This window comes from Atractosteus spatula, chromosome 8, assembly GCF_055471065.1.
Source record: "Atractosteus spatula isolate fAtrSpa1 chromosome 8, fAtrSpa1.hap1, whole genome shotgun sequence".
NCBI lineage: Eukaryota > Metazoa > Chordata > Actinopteri > Semionotiformes > Lepisosteidae > Atractosteus > Atractosteus spatula.
In genome coordinates this window covers 50,910,913-50,932,723 of record NC_142713.1, presented here as the reverse complement: position 1 = coordinate 50,932,723, position 21,811 = coordinate 50,910,913, and the positions used below count along the sequence as shown (strand labels likewise).

General features: G+C 37.2%; 1 protein-coding gene across 1 annotated transcript in view; it reads right to left on the bottom strand.

The window, feature by feature from the left end:
• The window catches only part of met (MET proto-oncogene, receptor tyrosine kinase), a 45,335-nt gene that overhangs the window by 11,012 nt on the left and 12,512 nt on the right, over nt 1-21,811 (bottom strand). Inside the window, exons 3-12 of the mRNA XM_088924140.1 lie at nt 15,250-15,441; nt 10,917-11,051; nt 9,753-9,926; nt 8,803-8,963; nt 8,231-8,333; nt 8,009-8,145; nt 7,515-7,676; nt 7,037-7,136; nt 2,083-2,301; nt 507-653 (exon numbers count right to left, since the gene is read on the bottom strand). Coding sequence (XP_088780266.1) covers nt 507-653; nt 2,083-2,301; nt 7,037-7,136; nt 7,515-7,676; nt 8,009-8,145; nt 8,231-8,333; nt 8,803-8,963; nt 9,753-9,926; nt 10,917-11,051; nt 15,250-15,441 — 1,530 coding nt within the window. The remainder of the gene's footprint in view (nt 1-506; nt 654-2,082; nt 2,302-7,036; nt 7,137-7,514; nt 7,677-8,008; nt 8,146-8,230; nt 8,334-8,802; nt 8,964-9,752; nt 9,927-10,916; nt 11,052-15,249; nt 15,442-21,811) is intronic.

Genomic DNA, 21,811 nt, shown 5'->3' with positions numbered 1-21,811 from the left:
GCACATTTGATCCTCTCTTTAATTCAGCACCCGAAACTAAAGTACAGAGCTGTGCTGCCTGTGATGTGCTAAAAAAAACAAGCAGTGTGAAAGGGCATCGGTTGGAGAAGTCTTGGCTACGCTTTCTCCTTCTTCCCCGTGTGCGGTCATGGGTTTTTTAAGCCGAGATGTACACAAAAAAAATACTATTGGCTATTGCTATTCCAAATTGGGGTAAAACAAATAATTGTAGATCATTAAAAAAGTGATACTTTCTTGTGCTTTGGTTTTCCAAATTGCAGTCTAAACAACTCAATACAGCAAGTTCATCATCAGTGTTTTAACTACAATATATTTGGTCAGCATCTGTAATAAAAAAGGGCCTTTTTTGTATATTGTAACTTCAACACCAATATTAATGTAGTAAAGAAAAAAAATGCACATAAAGCTCTGAATTAACAATGGCCCATTGATTCCAGAATTCTGGAAATCTGACAAGTTGCGAACTAGTGAGGAGAGTTTCTTACCTCCACTTCAAGTTCATTGTTGCCTGCCTGGAGCTCCATGGGAACTGTGCACACTATTGTGTTTCCCAACAGATGGATATTCTCACAGCTCCTGTTGCTCACTTTAAGTACTTCACCTTGGACAGCCACTTTGTCCAGTTGGGGTACCTAAGAATGAAAAAAGGCTAACCTAAAAATCTGTTCTCAAAAAAGTAGGAATTGCTACTGCTTCTATTTCAGAGAAAATGATTTGAAAATAAAGTTTTGCTAATAAGGCAGCCGTCGTGGAGCCTATTATCCTTCCAGTTTTCTTCTTTTTTTTTTAAAGTGTCCTGTTTTTTTTATCAGAAGAAGAACACATGACTACAGGATAATGCATAGTAACTATTTAGTGATGGCAAAATCTGAAATTCAACACTGTAAAAGTGTGTGAAAACAATGATTAAATGCACCATGGTCAATAAGTCTGGATCACATTCCATGCATAACAGTCAAATGTTTTTAAATTAGACACACAATTCTAGACTGCACCTGTTTTCTAACACTATGTACCAAATGGAACTTGAACATGTAAAAACACGCTGACCTTTAAGTGCAGAACTATGTACAGAACGCTAAAGTCAAATAGCACTAAACCAAATATTTATTAAGGCATATCAAGGTCTCTGTGTACTGGATTTATTCTCAGCACAGAAGTAAGCAAGCTTTAGTTGTGTAATTGATTTTTATACTGTACAAAACTCTCTTGTTTTCAGCAAAGAAGCCTGGGCTGCTAACATAACAGTTCAGAATCTATGCATTTGTAAATAAAAATGAAAAAAGCATTTAGATTTTAACCCCTTTGAAGTGTGATACAAAATAAATAAGTAAGGCTGAAATGTTCAGACAAACATAACTATCAATTTCAACATTTACCAGAAAGTGTAATATGCTCAAGACAAAGTACATGACATGATAGAATGTTTCTATGACCCCTGTGAGCTGTTTTAAATGAGCCTTATCAGCACAGCAAACGGGCCTGTCCTCTAGAGTAATATAAAGGCAATCTTTGGCTTAAGAAGGCTGAGACATTGTTGGGCACTAGTCTGAGCTTGGAAATGTAAGCCCCGTCTGATATTTTATACACTTGCTCTCAATGCACAGCTGCTGTTGGTTGGATTGCTATAAAATTCCTTTTGTCCTCTTTTTAAGAGGTACTTTTCCTTTACAAAGAAATGTGCAAGATAAGTAACCATACAACAATTACATTGTCAGCCTTCAAATAACAGCATTTATCAGTACAAAAAAACGTTCTATATTTGAGAAGGCAATAGTCTGTATTTCATTTTAAAAGTATAAGTAATAGGTTTATTCCATGCCGAAAAGAGAAGAAAGAAAACACAACATTTCAGCTGTGGAGCCTTCTTCAGGTGTGAAGGCTCCACGGCCAAAACGTTGTGTTTTCTTTCTTCTCTTTTCAGCATGGAATAAACCCATTACTTGTTCCTTTGCAGCCTACACATGCTGACGCAGCTACCCACCTGAACTATTTTAAAAGTATTATGACATTAACACTGAAATGCTAATACTGTACAAGCAACATGATAAAATGACTTACTTTTATCTCCAAAATGTTTTTGTTGCCTCTTGAAGTAATTTTCGGTTTCTCGAATTCTTCAAATTTCGGATCTTCCACGTACAGTAAGTCAAACTGTCTTGTGGCAAAACCATCAAAGATGAAAGAGACCTTTGTCACCACAGGAGGCAGAAGCTTCAGGTCTTTCAGAGAGGGGGTTGTGCAGTAGATTACATGCTTGTCTTCACCTTGTGTGCATGCCTAGACAATGGAAAAGGCTTGAATTTTAAAGAAGCACTTTCTATTTATACACACTTTTTCAAATTACCCCCCTCTCTGCTGTTTGTAACCATGCGCATGTAGTTTAGATGTTATGCATTCATATGGGTTATGTTCTAACTTAACTGAAGTGAGCAGCTTCAGAGCAGTTTAGCAGAAGAATAATACCACTTTCATCAGGTTCAAGCAAGTGCTAAATTTTCTCCTGAAGCTGCTCCTCCAACCATGGTATTAATATAACTAAAAACACCAGAATGTATATGGATACGTCCTTCACTTTAGAGTGTTGATCTTTTGAGAATGAAAAGATTGTTGACCTGAACAACAATAATAACTATACAAAGAAGAACAAATGTCACTGACAGGTCTTTAAAGAAGCACTAAGATGCTGACACAAAGCTGCAGAGCCTAATTTTAGTAGTGAACTACATCGTCAAGGTGTACATAAAAATATACTATACACAAAAAAATCTGTAATGTCCTTTCTCCTGGTTTTCTGCAGAGTAAAAAGGCCTGAATCGGGGATAGACTATACTCATGCAATAAGCATATACCATTCAGTGCTTTAGCTATGAGTAGGAGGACCTTAAAGTTAACGTTGCTTTTCAAAAGTAGTTTTTACAACAGCATTACACTGTTAAACTTGTCCAATATTTTAAAAATGTATCTTTATAAATGAACAAAACTGCTAAATAAAAGAAAAAGTCAATTGCTACCATCAGTTTGAATAAAGATATCCTTTTATTAATATAAATATCATTAAACCGGGCTATTGACACTAAAATGTGTTTATATCAGCTTTTTCAACTATGTTTAATTAAAAAAACAAATGCCACAAATTAATATAAATATCCAAAAAGGCCCTCAAAAATCAAGCAACAATTGCAGATATCAAGGTACTGTGAAAGAAACTCACAACTATTACACTAGCATGTGAAAGTTCTTGAGCTAATTTACATGTAAAAAAGACAACGTATTAGTGCTTTAATTATTACTTATGTCTTTTAACCATATATGCTATATACTGTAGCACATTATGCGACAGCGTAGGGGTGAACTTGGTTATTTACGAGTTTGGCTATTTGTGAGGGTCTGGTGCCTCTACAAAGACCCTGTTGCAGTATAACAACTGACACCTCACGCATTCTTGATGGCTGCATCTGTATACTAAATGTTCTGCAAAAGTGATCGGTTGAAGCTTGATATCAGAAGAAATAACATACTGTATATTAATACTTCAGTATTACATTTTGTAGCCAATTCCACTACAAAACCAAAACAAAATACTCAGTTAAAATTTTCAGTTCGGCCTAGACATAAAAATGTTTTAACACGTTCACTTTAATGGACATTTCCCCACAGAAAAATGTTGAAAATTCCAGGATAAAAACTTATACAGCAGCAACAAACTTATACAACACTTCTTCAGGTGTTCTATTACCAATAACTGTAAATAGCTCCCTAAAGCAGCCCTCACGATATCCCTCCACAAAAAGAATGGATGCAACTATGGTTACAGACTAAGATTGCCACAGGAACAGACTCTCCAATTTTACAATTAAGATCCTCACAATCAGCATATTTAGAATCTCAGCAGTCGTACGCTACAATTTCCCAAAGTCAAGTTCCCTTTAAAGCTTTCTCAATGCGTATGATCGCTTGTCATCGCCTGAATTCTAAGATTTTTCAAGATTCACATCTTCTACACAACAACAACAACAACAACACAAAATGCACACACAATGCCTTTCAAGAAAATATAAATTCCGAAGGAGCTGGCTTTCATTTTCTGCCATCTCTAACGGAAAAATAGAAATAAAATGTCATTTCTGTTCTTTACAAATATCACTTAGAAACATTATTTGAAACTCATATTTTATCTGATCTTAAAAATGACCACATGACTGGTGCACTTACAACAAATTAAATTGAGCACACTGTTCAGTCAAATACTGTAGCCAGTACTTTATGATCTCAAGCAGCTTAGAATCAGACGATACAGAATTGAACAAAAAGAAGGAAAAAAATATTCTCTCTGAATCTCACTAGAAATGTCTGCCAATGAATACATGCTCACAGTAAAAATGAATACATTGTCCTCTCAGTAGCACTGAGGATAACGAGATTATTCATGACTCAAGGTCCCACCATTTTTTTCCCTGTGAGTAAGTAGGCTCCTAGATTACATAAAAGAATAGATGTTTTCTTTTCAGATGACAGTTGTGTTAAAGCTACTTGTCAGATGAATGGAGATTTATTTTTAAATGATTTAGTCGTAGTGTCGTATTTAAAGCAGCAAAACGTTTATATAATCTATATGCCTACTGGCTGTGGCAGACAATTCTCCCCAGAAGTATTTTACTAGACATTAATTTAATAGGCTTATGGTCTGTGAAACTTCTCTGAGCTGAACTAAAATTTCTTCCTATAAAGAATTTAAGGCATAACAGCTTTGATGCTCAAATGTCACACCACAGTGTGGTCTGCATTTTATTTCTGCCCTCAATTATTTATTGAAAGTGTTTCAGACTTATTGACAAAGAATACCTATAAGTTTAATTCATGTTGCACTTCAAATTAATAAATGATAAGGAACGTTTTATGATGAAATATTTGAAGGCAGCAGTATGGCAGACTTCGACTATATTTTCTAAGAATTCACCCTTGTTTCTTTATACCTTTGAATTGATTCTCTAACCAGGTGGACCTCAACATAATTACACCTTCTTTACATCTCCAATTACTCAAACCCATCCCTCCTTCGAAGGATTCCTGCCAGATGAAGACTGTAGCCCAAGGGCCAAACCACCCTGTGTTTCTTGTTAGTGCTGCAGCTAAGTCCTGTATGGCACTGAATCCATGGAAAAAGTAAAGTGTGTTTTGGGCGAGGCTTCTTTTGAAAGATAAAATTTAAATTGGAAATGTGCCCTGAGGAGCTCAGGGAGGCTGGCATGGCAGTTTTACAGGACTTAGAATACATGTTGCTAAATCCTAAGAAAGATATGGCCTTGCATAAGCATTGGTTGTTTATTTAAAATAAATAAATGACCCTTAAAATAAACTAAGAATACTGGATCCAAACTGCCTGGCAGCTGTGTAGGTTCCAAACCTCGCTCATGGCTATGAACCTTGGGACCGCACACAGGGGAGAACAAAGAAGTGTACACAGACTCCTCCAATCACCCTCCTTTGAACCACTTAACCTTTGTATGTTAGAGGCACCACAGCCAGTACTTAATTTGTAAATCACAAGGTGCCGGGGCACTTAACTGTGACAGGAACAGAACATAAAGGTAACGCACTTTCGTCACATTTTCAAGCCACCGTATTCGATAACGTAATAACAAGGAAAATTAAAACATTTAATTAGTCATTTTAATGCAATAGTCATCGAACATGTTGCACATTGAACAGTGTGCGTTGGTGGTATATTGGGGAGTATAGCTGCCTTCCATCACCAAACGTTTGGGGGCAGAGTGGTGGCTCTGTGGCTCAGGATCTGCGCCTGTGGCTGGAAAGTTGCCAGTTCGAATCCCGTGGCCGGCAGAGGAATCCTACTCCGTTGGGTCCATGACCAAGGCCCTTAACCTCAACTGCTCCAGGGGCGCCGTATAAATGGCTGACCCTTCGCTCTGACCCCCAGCTTCTCTCCCTGTCTGTGTGTCTCATGGAGAGCAAGTTGGGGTACACGAAAAGGCAAATTCCTAATACAAGAAATTGTATATGGCCAATAAAGTGATCTTATCTTATCTTATTATGGAAAAGATGTCACTTGCATGAGACTGAGACAGTGTCGAATTTTGCCTTGGCAGAGGACCTGGTCTTTGGGAGCAGTGGAGTTCGAGGCTATCTAGGAATGGTGCAGAGTCTGCTCTGAGCCTGTGAATGTCTGTGATCCAATCCCAGCATTTATTACATTTTTGATTCAAACTAGCACTAGCTATATTTTAGACGTATACTCTACTATATTCTTAAACAATGTTCTCTGTGGAAATATATTTTCACAGAGATATGTGCTAAAAGTTTGAGCATGCAACATTGCAATGTGACATCCATTTCATATCAATCCCATTCAGTGTCTGACTATCTATACTAACAGCATGTGCAGAGCTGCAAAGCAGCTTCAAGTCTGTTTTTAAGGTACTAGCATGTAGTGAGCAAATGAGGACTTTATTCTTGGTAATTTCATCAAGGAGTCAACAAAACAAATCAGTGACTGTCTTTAAAATTAGATTTAATTTGCAAACATGCGTGTTCATTTTTTATTGCCTTGAGGAGGTGCTCGGAGTGCGGACAGTCACAAATCAAGACGTGCCAGAGCTCCAGTGAGTCCTGCAAATTAAGAACACGTCACTGCCCTCGACCAATGGTCCAGTGCCAACTGACAGAGAGGTACATGAAAATACATGCCTGCAAGCTCCCAGGGAGCCACAGGAGTCAATGAGTCTCTCAGAGCCAAGAGAGACCTACTGTATCCTCAGTGGCACCCAGGAAATTGGGCACACCGCCGGAGGAATCCCAGGCACAGTAGGCCAGTCGCGTGACCCAGGCTCAAACTGAGGTCAGGTGAACAGGTGACTGGTTGAGCTGCTTGGGAGGCCCCCTGCATTTTTTTGTACAATTCAGGCATTTGTTATTGGTATAATACCTGCAGATACTGGCTTGACAGAGCGCTGCAGGTATTTCACATGAGCAAATCTTTAACCAACACACTCACCACTTGAAATTCCTTTCCCTCTTGTGGTGGGACAATAACCATTCGCAGGGAGTGAGCAGAGTGCAAATAGACTCCATGTGCAGAAACTGTACTTCCTCCACTGTGTGGAAATAAACAAACCTCCTGTTACAAACGGGCATCAGAAGACATTGCTTCGGCTCTGTTTTATTAACTGCAAAACCTAACAATCCCTGCGCTCTGAGAATATCCACAAGGGCTCTGATAAAGTGTTTTAAACATGCAAAGCGTCAAATATTTTATTCCTATATGTGCTCTCATTCCTGCAAAAAGCGCTGGTCCAGACTTTGGGGATTCCTTGATGAAGGGTTAAATAAAGGAAAAATTAAGAAGGTGTAATCTAGCAAGACAATAATATGTGAGATGAGTGACGCAGATTCCAGCAGACTCAATTCTTCACTTTCTCCTGTGACACGTTCAAGTTCTGCATCTTTGTCTTGAAATGATTGACCCAACTCACCTGATAAAGGACCTCGATGGCTGAATGTTGGAAATGAAAGGATCTTCATTGTAGGTGTACGAAGGAGCTTCAAGGAGAGTTGAGTCAATCTTCAATTTCACAGGAAATTGTGAAGTTGCAGTCTGAGGTGGAGTTTTACACTTCAACAAAGTTTCTGACATACTGAGCAAAAAAGAAAACCTGTATTCAGTTCTGGAGTGTCAATCAATTTTAAGATTATCTACCAAAAATTAGGTTGTAATAATTTTAACTGCTAAGGCCCAAATGATGATCATCATAAAAATAAGGCTGTGAGCAAATCGAAAACCATTTACAGTTTTATTCATTTACCCTTTCACATAGCCTGTGGATCATTGCCCTACATTGTACACTGTTCCATCAGATCATGAAGTCTCTGCAATCACATTTTAATGACAATATTTCATTGCGATCAAATGATTAAGATTAAAGTAACTACTCTGACAACAAAAAGGAGTAATTAAGTAATTTCTCACCTTTCCAATGCACACACCGAATTCCCAACAGTAATTTGTCTGGTGTTTCCGCTGTCTAAAAATGCTCCTTTTAAGCTTAATATCGTCCCCCCAGATTTAGGTCCAGCCACAGGAAAGATTTCATTTATAACTGGATTCTAAGAGCAGAGCAACAGAACATCGGATTAAATAACATTAAAAAAAACATTTAGAGTTACATTTTGTAAGAGAGGTCATTCTTACCACATAAGAAAATCCTTTTACTTTAGCTGCATGATTCCCACTGTGCACTTCAATGTCAACATTATTACGACTGCTCTTCGCCTCACCCAGTGAACAAACCAACCTACAAAGAAGCACAAAGCAATCCGGACAGTATAAAAGTGCAAAGAATTTGTTAGCTTTATATATGCAGATGTGTTAATCACAGCAGCACTGTACATATTTATTTTTTAACATGCCCAGGCTATATAAACACATTTAAGGTTGAATTTGTTAAATGTTATTTATTTGTAGGGCAAAAATGACCACCAAGTAATGCAACACAGGAATAGTGAATTAAAAAAATTGAAAATATTGGAGGTTTGCAGTTATCAGATACAACAATACATTTTGGCACAGAAGACCTTTCAGTAAACAGACAATTTGCATGGAAAAAAACACTCTTAGTTGTTTGGCCTTCCATTTTAAGGTTCAGCATTATCTAGTGGCAAACATTCAGCAAATCGTTTCAACCTTTATGACCATCTCTCATAGGAAAGAAAACAGTTATAATTGTGGGACACAAAACACAACTTGATTTCATAGGAACTTACTTATTACTGTTGCTGCCTCTTGTATCCAGTTTACATGGAGAGCCACCTACATCAATAGCGATTTTTCTTGAATCAAACTTTTCACTTTTATTGAAACCAAAATCTCTTCCACAGATCGTTAACTTTGTTCCACCTCCTAAGGGTGCACTGAGTGGAGATATCTAAAAAAAAACATCAAACAAAGTAGTTTGAAAACTGAGCACTTAAATTGGTTATTTTTGTGTCTGTAATCTTAATTCACCACAGATTTTGTCCCCAATTTTTGCAACTAAAATGACAGTTTCATTTGCTGTGATGCACACCATTTGCGTAAATGATGATGCAAACATTCCATTAAAGCTGTTTCCCAGCAGCTTATTTAGTTCAGTTCCTATTAAAGCTTCCTTTCACAACACGGGGTGCCCTTATAGACTCTACAGTACCACCAAACAAGCCAAGCTGACAAGATTAGCTTTTACTCAGCAGTACTAAATATTCAAATTATCTCGCCTCATTTGCGGCTTGAAAGGCTTTGGATTTTTTTCCTCAATAAAGGAGAGGCAGGTCAAGTATTTGCGTCTCCTATGGAGGAAACCCTCAGTAGCTCATAAAGGTCTATCTTGTGTTTCATATACCACCCACGGAGACTGGCTGTTGAATTGCTTCACAAAAGGAATATTGCTTCCTGAAAGTCAAAGTCATTGTACCTTTCTGCTCCTATTCTTCTGGTGTGTTTACTGTCCCCCCGCCTTCACAGGATTGCAAGTAAGTGACCGAGGCTTTCATGAGTAAGGCTTTTTCAAGATAAACCGCCGCTAACGTAACAAAATATTCGCTGTGTTGATCGATATGGTCACTTTTGTAATTATATCACGTTCTTCTGTAGTTCACGATAAGATGAAGGGTGGCACCAGTCTATTTTTCAAAGTTAGGGATGAAAAACACATGTAATGTGGGGAGTGAGCTGCGACCTTAGAGATAGCTGGGGGGCAGGTTTCCTGAGTCCAGAGGCCAGGGCTGCACTGGTGTGCTCTGGAGCAGCGGTCCTGGCACCATCCGCAGCTCATGAACACAGGGGCCAACAGGCAAGAGCTGCAGGACAAGAAATGATCACATCCTGGTCCCCACAATGGAACCTTTGTGATCTGGAAGAAAAGGGAATGAGTTACAAATGAAGTTGAAACAGTCCCGGCCAGCATGTACCCTGCTTTGTGAGCCCGTTGCAAGCCGGGATAGGCACCGGCTCCCCCGTGACCCTGAACTGAATTATAGGGTTGGGTACCGCCTCTGGAAAACTTACCGCTGTAAATAAAACTGCCGACGGAAATTGCCAGAAATTATTGAGCATAGCAGTATGGTCTAAGACGTACCACGGTACGTACTGCGTGACTAAAGAACCACGGTTTAAAAAAAGTGTTTGAAAAATTAATGGATGGATGTAGCTCAAACTTGGATTTTTACCACCTTGGAAGAACACATATATTTTGAAAGCTATGGGAAATGCATTAAGCCTTTATATACTTTCTAAATGATACATTTAAAAATACACTGTAAGCAGCACTAAAAAACAAGGATACTGCATATGACTGTTGAAAAGCTTTTCTTAAAAAAAAAAAGATTTTTACTCTGAACCATCACACATTCTGTATGGGACAATTTGCAAATGCAGTATCAAATCACTGAACTGCAGTACAAATCTGACGATGATAAGGAATTACATCAGGCAAGGAGTTTGCAGTTTTTTGTAGAATACTTTGCCTTACAATGATCCTTATCTTAGACTACAAACTAGGGCAATCAACCTTCCAACCAACCTTTAATTGGTTTAATTATGTACAGAAATAAGTGGGATCAACTCTCAAACACTCAAGATTACAAGCATTCAGAGTGCTATATAGGTCTACTGGTTAAATTTCCCTCTGAATCAGTAAACCTAAGTGAGGGGAATTCTGAAACCCTTCTTCAACAGCTCAGTTGGGATGAAGACACAAGATACACACAAGTACTCCTGAACTAGTTCTAGGAAACACTGCTTTAATATAACACCTATTTTTACAACTAATTACCTTTTTGGAAGAATACTTTTAAAAGAAAATCATTTCAGAAATGTATCTAAGCTTATCCAAGCTATTCACCTTGTTTCCTGTGATCAACAATGAAAAGCCATCCGGTTTTTCAGCCGATACCACGGCCACTTCAGGAGAAACTGGCAAAGTGTCCAACTGGAAATTTACGTGAGGAGTTCTTTGTCCTGAACGGGAAATCACAACCTAAAAATACCAAAAATAAAACAGAAACAATTAAACTTGGTGTACTGTGCTAGTTAACGCTGAAGACTATATGAATCTTGAGTCCTTAAGACTTCATGGGTTTGGGTCTTTTCATGATTGTAGAAAGTGAATAAAACCGACAGATGTTTGTAAATTATACTTATTCTTTAATCGACAACAAAAAGACAGAAATCGACGACCGAAACTTGAAAATTACAAGTCCGCACTGGTTTCACAAGTGTCGCACAACTGATCTCCTAGATAACAGTTGATTCTTTCTATTACTTTTGTGGTCTTCCCATGTAAGGTTAAAGCGGGATTTTCTTTGCCTCGATTTTCAATAGTTCCCAAATCCAATTCTGTATAAAATGAAACATACTGTCATACTGGAGTGTTTGTTCTTTGGGATGAAAAAGACTTTGTTACAATTACGCATGGCTCAACATTCAAAAGCAAAGCAAGGCTGTGCCCAGTCAGTACTGGGAACTAAACCTCTTGGGATCTCAACCAGATTACTGCTGCAGTTGGTGTTGGTGGACCAGTAGGAGACACTCTTCAGTCCATCACACTGTAGCAAGGACAACTGTGCTTCAGATACATACTGTAGTCCTTTAACTGCGACAGTAAACTGAGGTCCTGACTCTTTGGTCATTATAAAACCCATGGACGTAAGGGTTCACTAAGAGTGAGGATGGTTAACTCAAGCGTCCTAGTTCAATTTCACTCGGCGCTCGCATAATCTGGCCACCTGAAAAACTGCCTGTTAGTTCTAATTATTAATTTCTCCATCCGATAATCTACTGTGCTGTGGGGGGCTGTCGGTGTGCATCACCCAGGTGAGTGCTTTACTACAGTGATGGATGGGAGTGTGTCATTTCATACATACACTGCAGGATGGGACATAACATGCTTTGCGATTCTTCTGATGGGAATTGTTACATATATCCAGGCAATTGTAATTCCTAAGTATTCTACACTGTAAAAACAGAAGTGGCTCTAAGTGAACAAGTAATAGGTTTATACCATGCTGAAAAGAGAAGAAAGAAAACACAACGTTTCGGCTGTGGAGCCTTCGGGTATAAGTGGCTCTAAATGTTTTATTATTTTAATGTCAGTATATTTGGTTGGCTCTAGAAAAGGCAAGAATTAATGGTGTACATTTCATCACAGCAAAAAGTTCAAGGTTACAATCCATATAGGTGCCTTTAGAGTCTGAGCCTCTTACCAGGATAGGCTCCAGCTACCCCATGACCCTGAATTGAATAAAGCAGTTAAAAAATAGATGCGTATGGATTAATTTTAGTGCAGAAGGTAAAATCAAATAAATGCCTCTTAAGTTTGTCCCTGAAAGGCCCACCTAAGACATACAGTTCACTATTAAATACTCAACATCATCTACACAATTTCTTATTACAGGTTAAAATTGTGGAATTTGTCCCCCTGAATGGAGAGTATATTTTTATTAGTTTCTGTTAGTGATATCAACTTGATATGTTTGAGAATTGCAAGAGAGCATTTTTGATTTACTGTGGGCAGTGGTGTTTCACAATATAGTTTCCAAACATGTTGAGAGATGTCTGAGCCTTATAGCCTTCTACATTTTTCATGTAAGGTTTACTATTACTATTTGCTGCAATGGTACACTTGAATCCTGCTGAGCTTGGCAGTTCTAAAAAATACCCTCTTTAAAGCTGTAATAATAGAGTCTTTGAAAAAAGTCTCATGTATTAGCATGGTCAAGGTTGGTTACAATGCAGAAACCACTGAAGCACATAAGTGGTCAACCATCTTCTAAAGGAGAAAGCACTGTACTCATCTCTCCACATTCTGCTCAGTAATTCACTGTTCTGTGTGATTTGAGCCCAGACTGACAAAGAAAACACATCCATGTCTCCTCTTGCTAATGTAAAAGAATGCCTGCATATTTCTACAATCGCATTTGCCAAAACAAAATCTGAAAAGGCCTCCAGGCAGAGATAAACTACATCATAAAAAAAGCTATTGTGCCTGCAGGAATAATACCACTGGAATTCTGAATTCCATTTCAGTTGGCTTAACTTTATTGTATTTAAATAATTCTTCTGCTGCTGTATCTAAAATGTGAAAATGCCTGAAATGAAGATTCAGTAAAAAAATGGAACAATGGATATACAACAGAGTGAACATTTCAGTGAAAAATACATTAATTCTTGATAAAATAATATTTTACTTTTAGTAATTGTAAATAATTAAAGTATGTTTACCCCACTGCTTTTAACCTAATTGAAAACTATAGGTGTTGAGAATAATTCTTTTAAGCAGAGATGTTTGTTCCACATCTCCAGCTCCCAACTAGTACCAATGTGTCATTGTGAATGATCACACTGTGAATTGTACAGCAAGTACTGTATTACACTTATTGTAACTTTAAAAAGACTCTTCTAAAGGAAAATATTTCCTTTGGCTGAATTAGCATCACACAAGAGAATTTCACAATCAGTCCTGTTCCAAATGCTTTTTTCTTTCTAACAAAAGGGAAATAAATCGCACTGTATCTGGACTCAAACAGTTCCTAGCATTCTCACAATATTCAAGGTTAAATTCTCTCTCTCCAGTGGACAGCTCACTACTCTTCACAACAGCTGCAGCAGTTCAGCTTCCCAAAATCTGCCTGAAACAATGGGAAAACAGCAACAGCTGTTCATGTTCTGTAACATGCAATATGAAAACTTGTCATCGAAGTCTCACACTAACTATTAACACTGCATTAATTTTTAATTCCACTTCCTTGCAGCTGTTCCATTTTTGTGGCAGACAATTTTACTCGTTTCTGCTATTATTTATAAAATATGGGTGAAAAGAACACTGAATTTGGAATACCTTTCCAAATGTGGACACACACAAAATCAAAATTTGATCTTTATCTGTCTCTAAGTCCTAACTCAGTCTAAGATTTTGTCATTCTAAGGCAATGTATGGTGAAATACCTTCTGACACAGAGGCCACTGTCAAATTTAACAGGCAAGAAATTTAAGGTACAGGGCAAACTAATTGAATTTTGTTTCTGTAACCTCTCATTATCTGAATTAAGAGGACAAGCATAAATAAACAAGTATACTGAAATTCATTTTAGATGAATGTTGTTAAAAAAACATCCTGTGAGCTGGTCAAAGTGTCTACTGGGCAAACAGGAAGTACAAAGTTTTTCTCAGCTTCACTTTGCACCTGTGTATGTTTATTCCTTCAAGAATCAAGGATTCTTACATGAATGAAAACCAACAACATCCTGTTAATTTACATATAACAATAAAAAGGGAAACTGCACATTCTCCTTGAGTGCTGGTTTTAAAGCGGTCTGGTCTGAAGTCTCTCATTAATCTAACCTAGTAAGGCTACTTTCATTATTGTTCCTTCAAAACAATATGAACTTCCAGTTTTATCTCTTGCGGAAAGTCTAAGCTGATGACTTTTGTCATTAATAAACACATTTTATTTACTTTTATTTGTTTGTCAGACTCCTGAAAAACCAGTTCTAAACTGTTACAACATCATTTTCAGCTTCCTAAAGAGCCTGTACATATTGTTTCAAAGTGTATAACAGAAAGAAAGTCCTGAAAATGCAGTTGTTCATTTTAGTTCTATTGTTAGGATTTTCTTAGATCTTTCTCCAGCAATGGTCAACAGTAAAACTAAAAAAAAACTCAACAAACTATTGGCAAAATTACACTAAAAAAGAAGGCAATTACTTTTTAAATAATCTGCCACAAATCTTCCTGAATTCAGAGCATATTCAATGGAAGATCTTGTTACTGGTTTTAAGGCTCTAAGAAATATGGCTCCATCATTAATCTCTGAACTCCTTCGTGTTTACCATCCCTCTCGTGGGCTCCGGTCAGATTAAGCTGGTCCTCTGACTGTACGGGAGACAGTTCTCAGACTGTAAGTTCTTGTTTTGTTTTTTTACTGTGCCTTTTTGTCTTTTTCTTTATCACCATATACAGTGTCCTTGGGTTAAGATAAGGCACTTTAAAATTAAGATGATTATGATTATTATTACTCAGAAAGTATGTGTTTGTACAGTATCATGAAAAAAAACAATTTAGTGGCATATGATATATGCAAGAAGACGAGTTTGAAATTCTGACATTTAAATGTATTGCTCAGTTAAAGAATTCGTTTTGGGAGTTGAGGCAACAGAGAAACACCCATCTGGACTTACCTGAATAACTCGGCCCTCAGACGTCCCCAGATTGGCTAAGGTGAACTCCCCCCGGGTGAACACGGCGATGGAGGTCAGCAGGACATTGCTGAACTGCCCGAAGAACAAGTCCAGGCGCTGCATGGTGGTTGTGACTTCCAGCTGGTACCCCTCTCCATGCTTCCCACACCCTGATGTGTCATCTGGCAAGCTCTACAAAAGAACACATGCCTTTATATTAAGGCTTAAGAGTCAAGCAGATCACTGTTTTTCAGAAGCGCGCGGCATTACGCCATTTTCGAAACTTCCCTTTACCTTCCTTGCTGTACAATATAACATTTTGTTGGGCTATTCATCTCTTAACACATAATTAGCCAGATAAATAAATCTGAAAAAGACTGAAGTGGCAGTTTTGTATTGGCTGTGGGTAACGTGTGTCAGAAAGGAATAAGTCACACTTCTTTTCAAAGCACCTTGCACACTTATGTGATACATAAGGCTTATAGAAGAGGGGTTAGTTTTGAGCTCCAGTAAACAATAACCAGACAACAAAGGAACTGGACTCTTTGCGTATATTTCGTGCCCAAATGTAGCATTTTCTTCTTAATGTTTCACGAAACGCTAATAAAATGAACCAAAATGACCACAAGAATCAAAAATAGGGAAAACAATTGGTACAGTCTATCAATTCCTAGGTTTTTGTCCCATGCCTTGACTCCCAGTCATTAATTATTAATGAAGAAACAGAACATGGCATTGAACTGTGACTAAATATTTCAGTTAATGGTTAAAGAAACACTGTAAAAACAATATTTTTTCTTAGTTCTTACTACTTTCCTCTCATTACATGGAACATGTTGTTTCTTATATCTCTGGGGAGGTTTCTAAGGCAAACAAATTTCCGTGTTTTAGTGAATAAAGTTGCACAGTTTAGATTCTCACAAAGCCAAGCCTTCCTCTGAAATTAATAGAGGAAAATACATTAAGGAATCAGGATATATTACAATAGAATGAAAAACTTTGTTCTTTTTCATAATTTCTGTTGAAAAAGGGAATCGCTACAATATGTGATCTAGTGCTAAATTGTGGCTGAACAAAACTACAGTATATGGTGAAAACACTGTTTTTCCAGTTTCTGACTTTTAAAACTTCTTTGTAGCTATTGCATTAAAGTTTTAATACATGAGCATAACTATGAGTGTGCATTATAGTACTTAAACACTCTAAACTGCTCATTAAGGATACTGAATGAATCTAGGTACCATTTATATGACTTAGAAGTGTAATGTTACAAGGACATTATGAATCATACAGTAAATGTGGGTGGACTTACAATCTTGAAATTGATTTAAAAATGTTTGCGCACTTTGTAACTGTAGATTAAATCACTTGCAGAGGAATTAGAAAAGTTATGAAAAGGAACAGAATAATTTCAATGCTCTATAATCTGATAATAGGAAGATATGAATTATAGCTGTTAAAAAAAATCAATAATGTCTGGTCTACAGGTGCTTTTATGTAAGCTGGTATGTAGAACTTTAGTGTATTTTTTTACACTGCCAATCTGTTCTGTAAATATATTAATTGTTAACATTGATCAATTTCAGCATTTCTTTGTTACATTAATAACCAATTTTTGTTTTGGTTGGGTAATGGAGCTCTTATCGTTTAGAAAAAAATATCTAAGTGAAGTCTAAGTGACAGACTGATCAGAAGATTAATAAAACAGATTCCTTACTGTTCAGTATGTATATCTGTTGTATACGATGCTGGATTTTTTACACTTTTACTTTTATTTTACTGAAAAAGATTAGTTCAGAAGACTGTGCGGTCGCTAAGAACAGTTAGTATATTTTTCCAAAGGAAGCACAAGTTTATCTTCATACTCTTTAGACCTGTTTTAACAAGTCTTCTCCTGAATTGTATTCCATCTCTTAGGGTATGCCAAAATTTGCCAGTTTGTTAATCATCGTGTCCCAGTTGTTAGAATGACATTAATCCGAAATAGCCCATTGTTCTGGCAACTGTTTTTAAATTCAATTTATAAAAGGACCCTTTTCAGACATGGTAAGTTTTTCATGCATAAAAATTTAATGTATTTTTGAACTAATAAGAAGAACAACACATAATTCCTAGTCATTCAGGGAAAGCAGATTCAGTTGAAGTCCACAGTTATACTTTTTACTATGGTCTGTCCAGGGATGTATGCTTGTATGTATGTATCTTACTTAAACTTTAAATGAGAATGAAAAAACTGACCACAATATTTCCTAAGACCACTGCAAAAGCAGCATACAAATTTCAAAAGATTTAGATAAGATTCAAAATACCTGGCAGGTTACTTCTAATGTAGACAAGTACAGGGTTTTATAAATACAAACGATATACAGTAGCTCTAAATACAAAATGGAAAAGGCTTCATATGAAAAAGACTTATGTGTTTAGGTTGACATCATTTTAGACAACAATGAGAAGCAATTAAAAAAGTCTAACAAAGCATTAGGATATATAGATAAGGTGCAGAATTTAAATCAAGGACTGTTATCTTAAATAGTATAATGCATTAGTAAGGCCTCATTAAGAATACTGAGTACAATGTTGGTCACCCCATTAAAGATATTGCTTCTCTAAGTTACTCCAAGACAAGAGCAATTAGATGCCTTTTGGAGCTTAAGGGAATGTCCTACACTAACTAATAAATAAAGAATCTTGCCAACAAAATCTGAAAAATATCACAATTATAAAAGCTTTGTGAGATGTACTTGATCCCAACCCAACAGGTGAAACCTGCAGAACAAAATATATCCAGATGTGTTTTTTTTACATTTTTTTTTCTTTAACCCCAAACATGCACTGCTTTACTGACTCTGATTAAGTTTCATAGAAATGCAATCCTAGAACGTATCTATAAACTGTACAATAATTTTGTCAATATCAGTCTTTTGTTCGCACTGTTTCAAAAGCATTAGATCAGCACTGCTGGAATAAAAAAAACGTCTTATTTTCTTAGGTCGGATGCTGATCTGACAGATTGAACAGGTTTTGTAATTGCAGTGTGGTCCAGGTTTTAATACAAAAGCGTGACTTTCTTTCAGGAAGATCAAATGAATGGGGTGTATTAACCGTACGCACAGACCACTGAATGTTATGCGGGGTTTGTGTTCAGTCTCTGAAACTCCCTTGTATGAAACAGAGTGTTCTTCCCCCACTACCAAACAGGACCCTTAGGTAAACTGGCAAGACTGGCTTGGTATTTATTTTGAGTTTCTGTAATCCTTAAGGCTATAATACTGTTCTTTAAAACGATCTCCTCCCTTTGTTCTGTCAAGACCGTTCGCAGAAAATTAAATAGAAAATATTTGCACTACCTTTAATGTCTACATAAATACTTTCCGTTTTGTTTTAGTTCAACAGCAAACTCCACCATTCTAGGTAATCTGATCCGTGTGTACGAGAGTCCTACACATGTCTTTTTTGTCTGGAGACTTAAGGATCCCCATTTTGAAACTGCTTGTAAACCAAGTCCAAAAATATTTCCTGAATGCATTGCTTGATTTGTCAAGAACAGAAATGAGAATTAGCTCTAGCTTTGAATTTTCACATAAAAGATGCAGGATGAGACTAAAATAGCACGCAGCCAGAACGTGCACATTGTGCCCCAGTCTTGCACGGCTACAGTAGGATCAGTTCACAAGCCCACCTGGCTTGTGAATGGCACGTTATAATGAAATTTGATTCTTGAACTGCTCTTAGCAGGGGTCGTTTTATTTCATTATGAGGCAAGGGGTTATTACTGTGAAGGGAATTGGAGAACCTGACAATAATGCCAGATTAGAAGCTGCTAACTGTGCAGCTGGCTTGAGGCTGTACTCTGGCCTGCGACAGCCATAAGGGAGCAAATGGACAGGATACAGACTATTGGGGCTACAGCAAAAAAAAGGAAAAGACTAGGAGAACAATATTACAGTTTTCTATGTTTTCTGAATTGCAGGAAAACTTTCAAAAATAATGGTAATGTGCTAACCCCCCCACCACCACCACCACCAAAGCACCTGCTGCAGAGAAAGAAGTCTAAGCCCTGGAGCTTTTCTTTTCCCCTGCTCACACACACACAGTCCTCTCCACAGATACGCTCTCCTGCTCAGACAAACGTCGGTCCAGACCTGAGATTTGTTTAATCATTCACGTTAAGCGCTTTCTGCCCGGGAACGGCCTGGATGAACACTGGGCTATAAATTACCCTTTTTGTTATTTTGGACATTAAGTGTAAGAATCGCTGAATACATATTTTTCCAAAGAAGAAAAATAAACCTTCATGTTTCTTTTTTTAGTCTTTAAATAAGGTAGTGTGTTGCAAACAAAGAACAGAAATATTTCCCATGTGTTTCTCGAATTTTACTTTAAGACTGTGGGATGGATTTTTTATATTTATGTTTTTATTTAGGTTTAATTAGAAAGAAATATATAATTAATTATTTGTTAAGATCACTCCTTAAGTTTTTTTTTCCATTTACCAGTGCTGTCCCAGTCTTCTATTCTGATTGCTAGCAAATCCTATTAACTCACAAAGACATAATGAGCACACTGTATCTTTCTCATGATTAATTTTTTCCCCTCTAAATCAAAATATACTATTTATACCACCTTGAAATGGTATATACCACCTTAAAATATACCTTATTTTAAGGTGGTACCACCCTGGAGTCTGTGTTGGGTCGTGGGCTACACTCACAGATGACTATAGTCACAGTTGTTCCCCAAAACAAAGCAAATGAAGTCGGATTGATCCAGTTAATGCCCTGCTGCTTAAATGGGCACTCTCCCATTTTCCAGATGTCATAAAGGATTAAATAAAAACATATTTAAATTGTAGAACAGACAATTGAGTAATCTTGTCTATAGACAACACTTTTGCAACTGCATTCTTGAACCAAACGATCTGCAATACCACAAACAAAATTCTCTGTGCTTACAGGCTAAAGCTCTCAGATAAAGACAGCTGGTGGAATTACTATTTCTGTTATTATTCTTTGCATTGGTTGTAAATAGCTGTACAAAAAAAAGGGAGAAAAACAGCTAAGTATTCATTACTTGGCACAAAAATGTGCAAAAAAAGTAAGAGAGACAGTTGGTAGGGATTAAAATGAAATTCGGTATGACCTCAAATAAACTAGCAACAAAGGCCACTGTCTAACATACTGTTGTACCTATACTTGGAAGGTAAGGGATATTCATAAAGTAAATATACTTTTCAAGAAAATCTAGTTTCAGGGTTGATCGGGGCAAATCCAGCCCTCAGTTACTCTTACATTCTAATGGGCTAGGTGAAGAGAGTACCCTGGAGCACATGATTTTTCTGGGTAATTTCAGCATAACAGCCTGTTGTTACTCATAAGAAAATGCATACCCATGCCAGAACATTAAAATGCAACTAAAATAGGCCAAAGGGCACAAATAGAAAAAGAAAAACAGCCATAGCCAGACACAAAGTGTTCTAAAAGAAAAACAAGCTAAAAAAGAAAAACAAAACAGAAGTTGTTGTGGGTGAGGGAACAGAAAGCTTGAGAATCTGAGGGAAAGGAAAATATTTTTAGTTGTTAAATAATATCCATGGCACATTCAAAACCAGACTTCAATAAAGTAAGAAGTGGATGGAAAGGCCAAGAGTTTTTGCAAAGCTTTCTGACAGACAGGATTTCACAGCGTGAGGAATTTCAAGCTTGCAAGCTAATGCTATATCTAAAGGAACTTGCTGCATAATACAGTATGCAGCCAAAAAGAGGCAAAGATGGCCTTAGAAGCAAAACATCTGCTCCCAACCGGGGATACACATCACATGGTAGTTTTAAGATTGTGGGTGGACGTAAACAGGTTATTCAGACGGCTGAGTGAGATTTAGCAGAGAACCACAGTCTACATCTTTAGACAGTTCATGTAAAGGTTTATGGAGTATGGACGTTAAAGTTTAATATGGTTTTTGTAGCATGATTGCATGGGGCAGCAAGCTAAACTAGAGTGTGTTAATTCTAATTTAACTGAAGCTGAGCTGACAAAGCTGACGAACGCAACTGCAAACCCACTTTTATGGGAAAAGCTACTGGTGCTTCTTTTGTTTAAAGGGCTACATACAGTAACGTGAAATTTTCGTAAGCATCCTTTTTGAAGTTGTAGTCTTGTCCGTTTTCTAAAATCTTTAAAGACTGAAACCCTTCTGGCAACACAACCTATACAAAATGAAATCTAAACTGGCAAACCAAACAAAGTGTAAGACAAACTGTTTCCACACAAACCACACAAATGAGTCAAGAGCAAACTGCAGTCTACCCAGCTCTTACTGTAGGTTTCCTAAATAATATTTCATCTTAAATATGTGAAAACAATGTAAAAGTACAAACCCAATTAAGACACAATGTAGGGAGTGAAAAGACAATGTTTTCTTATTTAAAAAAGGAGATTTACTGGAATGTTTGCAAACGTAAGTTCAGAAAATGTTACATGGAAGAAGAACAGCTGATAAAATACAATCTGATCCATTATAAGTCATACTGTAGCGGTCTCAGCACACTCTAGCCAAGTGGCAGAT